General features: G+C 34.6%; 2 protein-coding genes across 2 annotated transcripts in view; one reads left to right on the top strand and one right to left on the bottom strand.

Annotated features, from left to right (window-relative positions):
* LOC105839793 (ELAV-like protein 3) overlaps nucleotides 1-877 on the bottom strand; it is a 46,466-nt gene extending 45,589 nt beyond the window's left edge. The window contains exon 1 of the mRNA XM_036284466.1: nucleotides 246-877. The gene's annotated coding sequence lies outside the window, so the exon portion shown is untranslated. The remainder of the gene's footprint in view (nucleotides 1-245) is intronic.
* A 4,302-nt stretch (nucleotides 878-5,179) lies between these two features.
* LOC105833318 (THAP domain-containing protein 2) lies at nucleotides 5,180-7,111 on the top strand. Its single transcript, XM_012674974.3, has 4 exons — nucleotides 5,180-5,581; nucleotides 5,813-6,002; nucleotides 6,076-6,456; nucleotides 6,554-7,111. The coding sequence occupies exons 1-4, from the start codon at nucleotides 5,438-5,440 to the stop codon at nucleotides 6,640-6,642; spliced, it is 804 nt and encodes a 267-aa protein (XP_012530428.2). The 5' UTR covers nucleotides 5,180-5,437; the 3' UTR covers nucleotides 6,643-7,111.
* Nucleotides 7,112-12,499: the final 5,388 nt, after the last annotated feature.

The raw sequence follows: 12,499 nt of genomic DNA on the forward strand, positions 1-12,499 counted from the left end.
TTTTATGTCTAATTAATAATTGTTTAATTAAAATTTCTTCATTAAAACTTTGTAATTGAGAAACACAAAACTGTCTGGTTTCTTGGGGACACTTTGTATATTCCGATTTATGTCGGGCACACTGATCACGATCACACGTGGCGATACTGTCGATCGCCAAGGGTAACGCTCCGGATGCATTTCGGGAACGATTGTGGCGGCCGTTCGCCGACACTCACAACTGACAGTGATTGAATTGCACGTACCTGAGAGAATGCGACAATAACGTTTCCTAAAACTCAAGGAATCCGCGCTCAAGGCACGCGCGCATTGGATGGACAGAAGACGCAGGTACTACGCGACGGCCCGTGTTACACCTGGCCGGATACGGACCTAAGGATACTCGGAGACTGGGCGTGGGTGTGTCCGTGCATTTAACGGCGACAACAACGACGGGAGAGTCGGTATACTAATCGTGCTTGCGAATTCAACCACGAACAACGAACAAACGAATTTACCGTGTGCGTGTATACGTGTGGGTGTTACGCGTGTACGTGGTAACGTTTGTGCGTGAGAGAAAGAGAGAAAGACAGAGAGTGAGTGAGAGAGAAAGAGAGAGAAAGAGAGCGGGTCGGTGTCCCTGCGTGACTAAGATGTGCGTTTCCGTGTGTATTTGTGTATGTATATGAGTGTGTGGGTGCGCGTGTATGTGTGTGTGTGTGTGTGTGTGTGTGCTGATTTGCAGTTATATATTATACGTGTACATGTCAATCAATCGGAACTGAAGAGGAACTAAAACGGAAAGAAATGAAACTATAGCGAAAGAAGGGAGCAGACAAGCGGCCAGTAGCTCTTCTACCCCTGGGCTCGAGACGGAACTGGCCCGTGGGCCGCTCCGACGGGTTCGCGAGACCCCCGTCGACGGATCTCCGCTTCCCCTCCTCACCGCCCCCTCCAACCACCGTCGCCGTCGCCGCTCCACGGCTTGCATCCACGGTTCTCGCCGTCCCCGTTTTCATCCTCCCCTCCTCGCCGTCGCGAGTGCGTTTCCCTCCCCTCCGTGCCGCCCCGTGCATCCCCCTCGAACCGGGCCGGGCACTTCGGGGTTGGACGAGAGCAGGGCGGTGGTCGTTGAACCAGGTATATAACGACTGACGTCTGCGTCGTGCCGGTTGCGCAGCAGCGAAACCACCCTTACACGGCCTTACCGTGCTCTCGCTTCCCTCCCCCCCTCCCTTTACCCCCGCGTTCTTCCCTCATCCAGTGCACGGGGTTGCAACCCCCGTGCACCCTATTGCTACAGCGCAGCTCTTGGACGATGGTTCCCCAGGAAAAGCGACTAACCTACGCGTACCCGGGCGGTACGTGCGGCAAGGGGACGGTAGAGGAATCGAGGGATAGCGGGGGACACGAAGTCGAAGGGGGATGGATTTGTGCAACGGAGTCGACGTGTACGCGCGCCAGTGGATTAATGTCGGAGCCGCGCTGGGTCCGCCTGGGCCGAAATGATTTAATTCCGGCTTTTAATCCGGGCTTTTATCTGCGCCTCGATATCAGATTATACAACGTAGGCGTCTCTTTTTTGCCGTTTCTTTTATCGGTCGCTACGGGATTGTCGCCAAGAAATCGACCGACTGAGCTTTCTCCGGTCCCTCGTTCTAACTTTTTGCAAAAATTCAACATCTTACCGTCCTCGCTATCAAAACTGTCGATTAATCACGGTCACGCTTTTAATTTGGTCTCGCATTAAAAATTTTGTTTCGTCGTCGATTGATAGCGAATTAAACATATCATAAATCACAATAGTTCCATTCCATTTCTGTCCTGAACAGAAATGAATTATAATCATTTCCGCTCTATAACTAAGACGCCGAACGACCTGTCGAAAGATTTCCGACATTTAAGCTATTAAACGCAAGGGATAACTAATGGAGTAACTGTTGAATCAATTTTTTAAAGTTTAAGTCAGGATTCTCCGTTTCTTAAATAATCACAGGCAGAAATCTATAAACATCTAATTGCGGGGATGATCGAAAAAAGGACCAATTTTGCCTAAATCATAAAAACAAAAAACGAATTTTCTTTCTATCGAAATATAATAATAAAGAAAAACAAGAAAAAGCTATCTCTAAAGAAAGAAAAGGGAGCGATAGGGAGAACGGATATCCATTAAAGGAGGAAAAAAAAACGGACACACTTTTTTGAGTCGTTTTTCTTTTAATGGATCTTTTCTTAGACCTACGAACTCTAAGCAGCTTCATCACCCCCGGGGCAACCATTTTATCTCTGCTCTCTGCGCTACAAGTTTATGGCTATAGTATCTCCGTGTCTTTACATAAAGCTAATAAAGTGAGCAAGATCATTCACGTGAAATTCGATCAGTCTATGTATGAGAAAAATTTTGCAATATTCTATTAATTTTTTATCATAATTTTTAAAAACTATTATTATAGCGCTTTTTATTTACTGAAATACATTATTATGATACTCGAATTTATTGGGAGTTTTTCTTTTCAGCTTTGAATTAGTATTTATTGCTAATTCTTATATTTACGACGGTTTTAAGATGTCATAAAATAATCTATTTTAAGATGTCATAAAATAATCATACAGCTGTACTAGCATCTTAAAATATTACTTAAGGTTATATTCTAGTTTAAAGCACGAAAAAATAATCTATTTTTGAAAATTTTTTTAAAAAACACATTTTTTAATATATTTTATGCAAAAGTCATAGCTTCTGTAGTATAGTAATTTCTGAGAAAACATGTCAGTTGAAAAAATGTATTTATGTTTGAATTTATATAATATAAAAACTAATACACATTTAGCTATAATATATATATATCAAAATTTGTAGATATATACTAAATATGTATAATAAGATATTATACATGTACAGAGTGATTCAGAACGATCCAAATGTTCTTGCAATGACATATTCCTAAGTTAATTTTGCGACGATTTTTCTTTTACAAAAATTTGACCAAAGCTTACTTTTTAAATTATTAAATAAAATAATTACCGAATCACACGGGAGGCATACAGAAGGTAGGCAGGGACGGCGCGAATCACCATCCAACACGAGTGATTACAAATTTAATGTCTTTATATTGTTTGACTGATAAATAATTTTTGGGAATGAACACTTTACATGTAACAAACCCACAAGTATCGATAAGTCATAAGTTTCTTCTTTCTTGTCACACAATACGCATCGAATTTACTCACGCACTTGATCGAGTGATTTATAAATCTATCGGTTTATTACTATTAATGACTATCGTGTAATCATGCTCTGGTTTATTTTTATAAAGAAATTAACAATTTAGATTACAGTAATTACAGATTACGCAATTACAGTAATTAGTCAGAAAATTGTTGTCTTTGACAAATTGTATTACGTATGCTTTTGCAGATTTACACACAAACAAATCTACATTCCACTGCCGATTAATTAATACTCTGTATTATTATAGTATCAGATTGATACCACGATTCATCGACTGCAATTTATACCGACAGATTTACACAATTGTGTGTAATGCTTTTCAAAAAACATAATCTTGACTCGTTTTATTGACATTAAGTCTCCGTGTCGGGTTACATGCGTTATGTAAACGCATTTTCTTCGAATAAATTTCGGTCGCTGAATAATTAATCGGTAGTAAAATTAATAGCAACAAACAGATAGATTTGATTATGTGTGAGTGTGTATAAATTTGCAAAAGTATTGATACGTGATCAAGTGCGTGAGTAAATTCGATGTGTATTGTGTGACAAAAAAAGAAAAAACTTATGATATATCGATACTTACGGATTTGTTACATGTAAAGTATTGTTCATTCCCGGTAAAATTATTTATCTGTCAAGTAGTATGAAGATATCGATTTTGTAATCTGTTGGATAACGAGTCGTCCCGCCCCTGTCTTCCGTGATTCGGTAATTATTTTTCTTATTTAATAATTTAAAAAGTAAACTTTGGATAAAGTTTTCGTAAAGGAAAAATCGTTTCAGAATTAATTCAGGAATATGTCATTCAAGGACACCTGAGTCATTTTAAATCACCCTGTATAGAAAATAGAAAGAGTAATTTTTGCCGCCCCTGTAAGATGATTTTAACATAAGTTAGAATTGATTATGAATATACGTACTGGTCTTAAAAAGTTTCTTGCGTTAAGTTAAAAAAAAAAAACTTTTAAGTTATATAGTATCTATTATAAATTTTATACATGCACACATATATTAGATACAAAAAAAATATAATGCGTGTAATATTTTGCTGTTCTATTACAAAAGTTATATATATGAAAAAAATATGTTATTATATAATATTTTTTATAAGGTAAATATGTAAAGGATATTAATATTAATAGCCTGTTGATGCATGTGTTTATTTAAAAAAAATTATACTTACATGTATATTTTTATAGTAATTACCAACTTTAAGCAACATGCTGCCATCTATCATAATTCTTTCAAAGTAGTCTTTCAAGACTGTTCTAATTAAACTTTTATAAGCGATGATTATAATAATATAATTCCCAAATATTACTAATAAAATATAAACAATTTTTTAAAATATCAAACAATATTGTACAGTGTATATTATTGTACATTTGCAAATGTTTTCTAATACATTAGACAATAACCGTGTAAATAACTGTTAGATTAAATTAAGTCCTCAAAAATGAAATGATCCTTGTTAAAACTCAATTATAGAGTAAATTCAACATTTTTTTTGTCAATTTTAATAGCTAAATCCTATCACTAATAATAAGGAATATATTTATGGTGTAAAATTAAAAGTACGTGTGTAAAATTAAAAGTATAATACATTGTGTTACTTTTACACTTTTTTAGTTATTCTAATAATTTAACACTTTACTTGAATTAACACAACAGCAATATGTTAAAGTAACAAGCAAATATGTTAAATTTTAACATAAAATTAAGTTTTAACTAAGATATTTTTTAACAAGAAAACACGAAACTTTTTACTGTATATATATATATATATATATATATATATATATATATGTATGTATGTATATATATGTATATGTATATGTATATATAAGTTTAATATGTGGTAACAAAATGTTGCAAGTTATTCCGTTCAGCCAAGCCAAGGCACAGTCTACTTATAGTGGGTGCTTTCCATTTAGTAACACAAGTCAACACAAGCATCGTTCTATCTTTTTTTATGTTCAATGAGTACAAAGATAGAACAATACTTGTGTCGACTTGTGTCACTAAATGAAAAGCACCCACTATGGCCAAGGCCTGTAAATGAAGGACGGAAGGGGAAGAAAGGTCGATCTTTGATGAGCGCCATTTTGGGGCTATGATGTATGTGTGAGTGTGTGTTGTACGAGAAATGTGAGCATTGAGCAGCTGAGCAGTAGTCAAGGTGTAAGATAGAATTGATGTATCGTATTAAAAAATATATGTAATAATGCCAAGTTGTAGTGCGAAAAATTGTCGCAATCGTACAGAACAAGGATTTCGTCTATTTAGATTTCCTGCTGACGAAAAACGTAAACAAATTTGGATTAAACAGTGTGTTAAATATCCAAAAGAATATTCGAGGTTATGTGAGGTATTGAATCTGAGTAAATAATTTTGTAATACGACTATTCAAGTCTAAAACATAGTAGAGAACTATACAAATATCAAAAATTATTTATTTTATATCAATTTTATTGAATTAAGTAGGATATAATAGTTATCGAAGCTTAGCAATTTCGTTATTGATATATTAAGTTTTAAAATTATATAGTTGAATATTTGGAATATCTTTAGTAAATACAATAAATATTTGTTGTTACAGTTTCATTTTGATGATTCTCAATTTGAAAATAAACGACAGGATGGACGACGTAAATTAAAACCCAATGCCATTCCTACAATTTTTATAAATGAAAAAAATATTAATGAAGTTTTACAAGATAAAACTAAAGTTTTACAAGAAGAAACTGAATCTTCTATAGGTGTTTTGTCTAAAGAAAATATAATTGATCGTAAGTGGCAAATATTATCTTAGCATTTTATTTTGTCATTTTTAATATCTTAATCATAATCTTTTTTTTATAGAAAAAAATATTCAGCATTATAATCAATCTGTGCCCATAGATACAGAAACTCAAACTGAAGTATATAACAATGTTGCATTTAATACTATACAATTTTCTGATAAAGATGGAACAATCAGACAAGCTAATGAAATTAAATATTTAAAAAAGAAATTAGTTGAAACAATAAAAAAAAATAATGAACTTACATTAAAATTTAAAAGAGAAAAACTGTTAAGACTAAAACACGACAAAGCACACAAAAATTTAAAAAAATATATGCAGTATTATTTAAAAAACATAGAAATACCATTTTTGAAAGAATTTAAATTAGGGTTAACCAATCAACGAGCAAATTGGTCTCCACAATGCTTGAAACTGGCTATGCAAATAAGGTATACTGGTAAGTAATTAGTTTCTTTAGTAATTGTTTATTCATTAATAAAAAGTAACATGAAATAATAATTGTTTATGGCTTATTATTATTTTTTTGTTTTCAGTTGGATGGAAAGCATATTTATTTTTAAAGAAAAATTTAAAATTACCGTTGCCATCCTATTCCACTTTATGTAGGCTGCGGTTGACTTGATGCTACAAATACTTTGACTAATCGAAACAAAAAATTTTACGAATTGACCAATCAAAGAATACTTTGAAGCATTCGTAGTGGCAACTCGACCGCATCCGTAGACACATCGTTCAACTAGATTTCAGCCCTGGCGTACTAAAAGATGTGAATTTCTTAATAAAAAAACATATCTTCATACCAATCAGACTGTATACTTTTAATGAACGAAATGGATATTTGCAAAACATTGGAATATGATGTTAGCATACAAGCAATACAAAGCATTAAATAAATGTACATTTAAAATATGTACATTAAATAAATGTATATTGTAAGGGTTAATATGACAAATGTATAGCAAATTGGGAAACAGCCAATGATGAACATCATAAAAAGAATGAGTTATGATTTGTGAAAACAACTTTTATTTATAAAATAAGTGGAACAAGTGATGTATTAATTAAATTTTAATAAAATCACTCTAAACTGATGTTGTAATATTGTTATGTTAAATAAGCAAATTAATATGTTGAAGTAAATAAATGGATTCCGTTTTTAGCTCGTTCCCAATGCTACAGCCAGAGAGATAGTATAACTGAAGCGTTTTTGAAATAATAAGAAGCGCGGGAATAAGAACGTGTTTAGACACTTACATGTTCTGTGTGTTTAGGTTAAGTAGCAGTAGTAACAAGTTTACATTATTTAAAAATACGGATAAACAAATTCTTCCATTCAAGAATACAATAAATCTTTTTTCTTTTCACAATTTTAAGGGTGTATCGGACATACAATCTTAAACAAAAGTGCATGAAATTTGAAATATTTAAATATCTACGCCTAATGCATAATAAATCTAGATGTAAGAAACTTGAACGATAGTTGGAGTCTTATTTTTACTCTTTCAAAGGTATTTTTCACGTATTTGCGATTTTTTTCACTTATGAGTTTAAACTTTTGACAGTGAAAATGTACAATTATCTCAAGTCATATTTTATTTCTTTAAAACGGTGTAGTGAAGACAATTGAAGCTTGGCAGATATTTTCAGACAATTGAAGCTTGGCAGATATTTTCATCTATTCATATACTAGATGTACAAAAAAATTCAAAACATTGGTACTATTTCTTCTATATTTTTTTAGCTGTTTCATCCGTCAAGATCGTCCTTTTCCATAAGATAGAAAAGAATACCATGTAAAATCAATGAAAATTAAAATAGTTATAACTCAACAACTGTTTAGTGGATGCGTTTTCAATTTTTTGCAGTACATTAGGGAAACTAAAAGAACAATTTCACAAATTTTTAGCAACTTTGTACCATTTTAAACTTTAGTCCGATACATCCTTAAACGAAATCAATGTCGAAGATGACAAAAATTACGTTGCTTGATGGTGATACAGGGCATATATATACTTTGGACGTTCTGAAAAAGTTGCTGCAAATGTTAATAAAGGTAAGACCCACATAGCACGGAATATTACAGTAATATCACAGAAATATTGTTCTCCCATTACAATCTTACAGTGAAATATCGTATAAATATTGCATAAATTACCAAAATATTACTACAATATTAAAATGTCCGCCGAAATGGATCACAGTAATATAATGGTGATATATCACGAATGTATTACTGTAATATTTACGTAGTATTTTTGTAATATTACGAAATTTAGGGTTCTGTGGATACTCATTCGACATTTATAAAAAATATGATCTCAAAGACGAGAAATTTAAACTAAAAATTCTACACCATTTTCAAATAAAAACATCTAAATAGAGAAATATTTTTACTAGATAGTTTTAACACACTTATAAAATACTTCGACAACTGTTTCATTGAGTAAATAAATTTGAATAAATTTCATTAAATAAATAAACTGCAGTAGAGAAGTAATGCAAGAAATTACACTTTCCGATTCTTTTCGAGAAAAAAGTTTAATATATTATTACTATTAAATATAATATATTTAAAAAAAAAGGAAAAGATTTATTGTTAAAATAATATGTAAGTCTTTTAAAGTCACAGTATATCTTGTTATTACAGATAATTTTCGTTGGCTACACGAAGCGATCTTACTATTACTTACTGTATATAAAGAGCAGGAATATCAATTAAAATCAGGAAAAATAACGGAAAAAAAATTTTGGAACATAATTGCTTCTAAGTTACTTGAGAAAGAATACAATGTAACAAGTTCTTAATGCAAGAGTAAATTTGCAGATTTAAAAAACACCTACAAAAAAATTAAAGACCACAATTAAAAAGTGGAAGTACCAAATGGTGGCGCTGACGATGCTGATACACCGGGATTACACCGGAATATTGGTATAAGAAAACTGAGATAAGTACTCTAAAATGTAAAATTGCTAAGATTTTTATTATAAATTTGCATTTATTGTCAAATATTTGATTTCTTACAATTATTCGTTGTTATACTTCATATTTTTCCGGTAAATCATTGTTGCCAGCGCCACCATTTGGTACTACATTTCTAACAGATTTTCGCCTCTCAAGATGCCATTTCATGGGCGTTAGTTGACGCGCGTCAAGACGATTTGTGACGTCATCACAGTATAACCAGTAGTGGCACTCAACGAAAAAATACGTGGTCGCGCATATCACGCTGCGCAGCTTTTGTTTTGGGCAGCCACCAATCAGATTCAAGGCGTTACCCAGTGAGAAATAGTACATCGAATCGACATCGATTCGACGTCGAAATCATCGAATCGACATCGATTCGACGTCGAAATCATCATTTCGATGTCGATTCGACGTCAAATTGATGTCGAATTCATTATCGTTTCTCACTGGGTAGGAACGTATGTACATACGTGCCTAGGGTCTCAATTCTGTACCGCATCAATACCGCATACCGACAACTATCGGTGTCGTTGCGCAGGTTTTTTACCATATAAAATATCTGCGCAACGACACCGATACTTGTCGATACAGAATTGAGCCCCAGATAACTTATAAGATTATTTTAAAAATATGGATTATAATAAGTGCAGTGTTAAACAAAATTAAATATTATGTTTTTATTCTTCTTGTTATAAAATCAAGCATAAATGTTTTTGTTTTATTTATACTTATTTTGGTTTAAATAAGTTTTTAAATCATTCTTGACTTATTTAATAGTTTTTAATATTTTCAAATTAATTTTATTTTGTATTTTTGGCAAATCTTTTTTCTTAGAAAAAATGATTATTATTACTTATAATGGGGCACTACCATTATGTTCTCTATTCGGTCCTGAATTTTAATGGAGGATGGTCACGTGGACCTCCACGCAAAGATCAAAGGTGCCGACACGGAGTGTCACTACTGGTTATACTGTGACGTCATGTTAGTTTCTGCGTCGACGCTGAAGATGTTCAAATTTTCTAACTTCTATAGCGTCAACCAGCGTCCAATCGTCGCGCGCGATAGACAACACGAGTTACAAAACTGACGCGTGAAAACGTTTGCGTCAGAATTGTTCAGAATAGGTCAGAATATTGGCGTCAACTGATGCCCATGAAAAGGTACCTTCACTTTTGGAGGCGAAATCAGGCTTAGGCCGGTATTCATAGTCGGGTCTTATATTTAAGATCATCTTAAGTACTGTTTTAAGATGCCATCAACCAATCACAGAGCCGTATTAGCATCTTAAGACATTGCTTGAGACGATCTTGAAATAAGATTTGACTATGAATACCGGCCTTAGTTTGGTTTCCTGGTTCTAGTTTTCATATCCAGAACCATAGGTCGGTATTCATAATCGGGTTTTATATTTAAGATCATCTTAAGTACTGTCTTAAGATGCCATCAGCCAATCACAGAGCCGTATTAGCATCTTAAGACATTGCTTGAGACGATCTTGAAATAAGATTCGACTATGAATATTGACAATAGAGCTTGTATTAATGGAGGGGCCTCTTGATGCATCGCGACACGCGCGGGGAGAATCGACAGAGAAGTGGATATATTCTGTCTTTTTTCGTGTAGGAATAGGTTTGTAACTATACAATCTGAGGCCCGATTCTCGAACTCGTACAAAAAAAAATTGCTTATAAAGATAACACTGTTTATTCATTAAGACCCGGTTCCACAACTCACGGTTAACTGCTAACGGGAGATTAATCGACTACCTATCTTTCTCTGTATTATTATCTAAGGAGAGACAGAAAATCTATTAACCTCCCGTTAGCAGTTAACCGTGAGTTGTGGAACCGGGCCTAAGTGGTACATAATTTTGAATCTAAAAGATGCATGCCAATCAATGCCCTAGTTTACACCGAGCACTTGGTACGCGTATCAAATAGTAAATAACTAGTGAATGTGTTTAATCATTGGCTGATCAGCTTAAAGTCACTACTTGATACGCGTACCAAGTGCTCGATGTAAAACTAGAGCAATGAGGGTACGGTCCCATGAAGCGGATTATGCGGAAGCGAAACGAGCGGATTACCAATCACAGGACCGTTTCGACAGAATCTTTGAAAGAGTTTTATTAGAATGATCCCGCGATTGGTGATCCGCTCGTTCCGCTTTCGCATAATCCGCTCCATGGGACCGCACCCTGAATGCACAGTATTACTTTCGTATGTAAAAATTTTTTGTACTAATTGTAACAGCTCGAGGCCCAAGTAGGCACCAAGTAGGTAGGCCCTGTCGTACTGCTCGTATGTGCGCTTCTTTCCTTCTAGAAAACAGAGTGATGGGGATGTTCAACACGAAAAGAGACAGAATGGGTGCTTTCCATTTAGTAACACAAGTCGACACAAGCATCGTTCTCTTTTTTTATGTTCAATGAGTAACAAAGATAGAACGACACTTGTGTCGACTTGTGTCATTAAATGGAAAGCACCCATTATATGAGAATATATGGTTTGTTCGCGTCGCCATCCCCGACATGCTCCTACTCCACTCCAACGCATTCTAATAGGTTGGCGTCATCGGAATCAACGTATTGGAGTGCGTTGGGGTGAATAAGAGCATGTTGGAGCATGTGACGCAAACAGACCCATATTCATGTCTGTCGATTCTCCCCGCGCGGATATAGCAATGGCATATAGCAATGGCTCCTCCATTAATACAAGCTCTATGGTCCGGTTTCACCAACGCGAGTTAATCTAATCGGTCGATTATTTTAGGTTATTCCATTGGAATTGACCAATCGTATTTGTCTTAAATAAAATTAACAAATGCGATTGGTCAATTCCAATGGAATAACCCAAAATAATCGACCGATTAGATTAACTCGCGTTGGTGAAACCGGGCCTATGTCCAGGGTATCGATCATGTAATTTTTCCCCTAGAGTGGAAACGTGAAAAGTGAAAAGTTTCAAGTTACTGTCTCTTTCTATTCAACACTAATAGAAAGAGACAGTTACATGAAACTTTTCACTTTTCACGTTTCCGCCCTAAAGAAAAAGTTACATGTGGTTTGTTCGCGTCGCCATGCTCCGACATGCTCCTACTCACTCCAACGCTTTGTAATAGGTTGGCGTCATCGGAATCAACGTATTGGATTGCGTTGGGGTAAATAGAAGCATGTTGGGGCATGTGACGCGAACAGACCTATGATTTCTGCCCAGCAAACAAAACGAACAATACTATCGAGTACATGATTGGTCGAAATCATAGGCCGGATCTACAATAGGTGTAGTAAAACCATGAGAATCTGACCAATCATAATTGAATGTGAGAAGAATAATCGAATATAATTGGTTAATTCCTTACGGTGACAGCCAATGAGCGCCTAGTTTCTAGTTAAAGCTTGACAGTCATTGGTTGTTGCAAGTCGCAACTGGCTGCTTACGATTTCTGTAGACGAGATTTTACGTTCTACGGGAAGTATGTGTGCCCAGCTTTAACGACACTTCCGACTTCG

Source organism: Monomorium pharaonis, chromosome 3, assembly GCF_013373865.1.
Source record: "Monomorium pharaonis isolate MP-MQ-018 chromosome 3, ASM1337386v2, whole genome shotgun sequence".
NCBI classification, from domain to species: Eukaryota; Metazoa; Arthropoda; class Insecta; order Hymenoptera; family Formicidae; genus Monomorium; species Monomorium pharaonis.

Bases quoted from the DNA above. Each gene is read 5' to 3' on its own strand.
- LOC105833318 (XM_012674974.3), top strand. From the start codon at position 5,438: ATGCCAAGTTGTAGTGCGAAAAATTGTCGCAATCGTACAGAACAAGGA. The intron at 6,003-6,075 runs GTAAGTGGCAAA...TTTTTTTTATAG, and splicing joins TAAAGAAAATATAATTGATC to AAAAAAATATTCAGCATTAT. The intron at 6,457-6,553 runs GTAAGTAATTAG...TTTTGTTTTCAG, and splicing joins TATGCAAATAAGGTATACTG to TTGGATGGAAAGCATATTTA.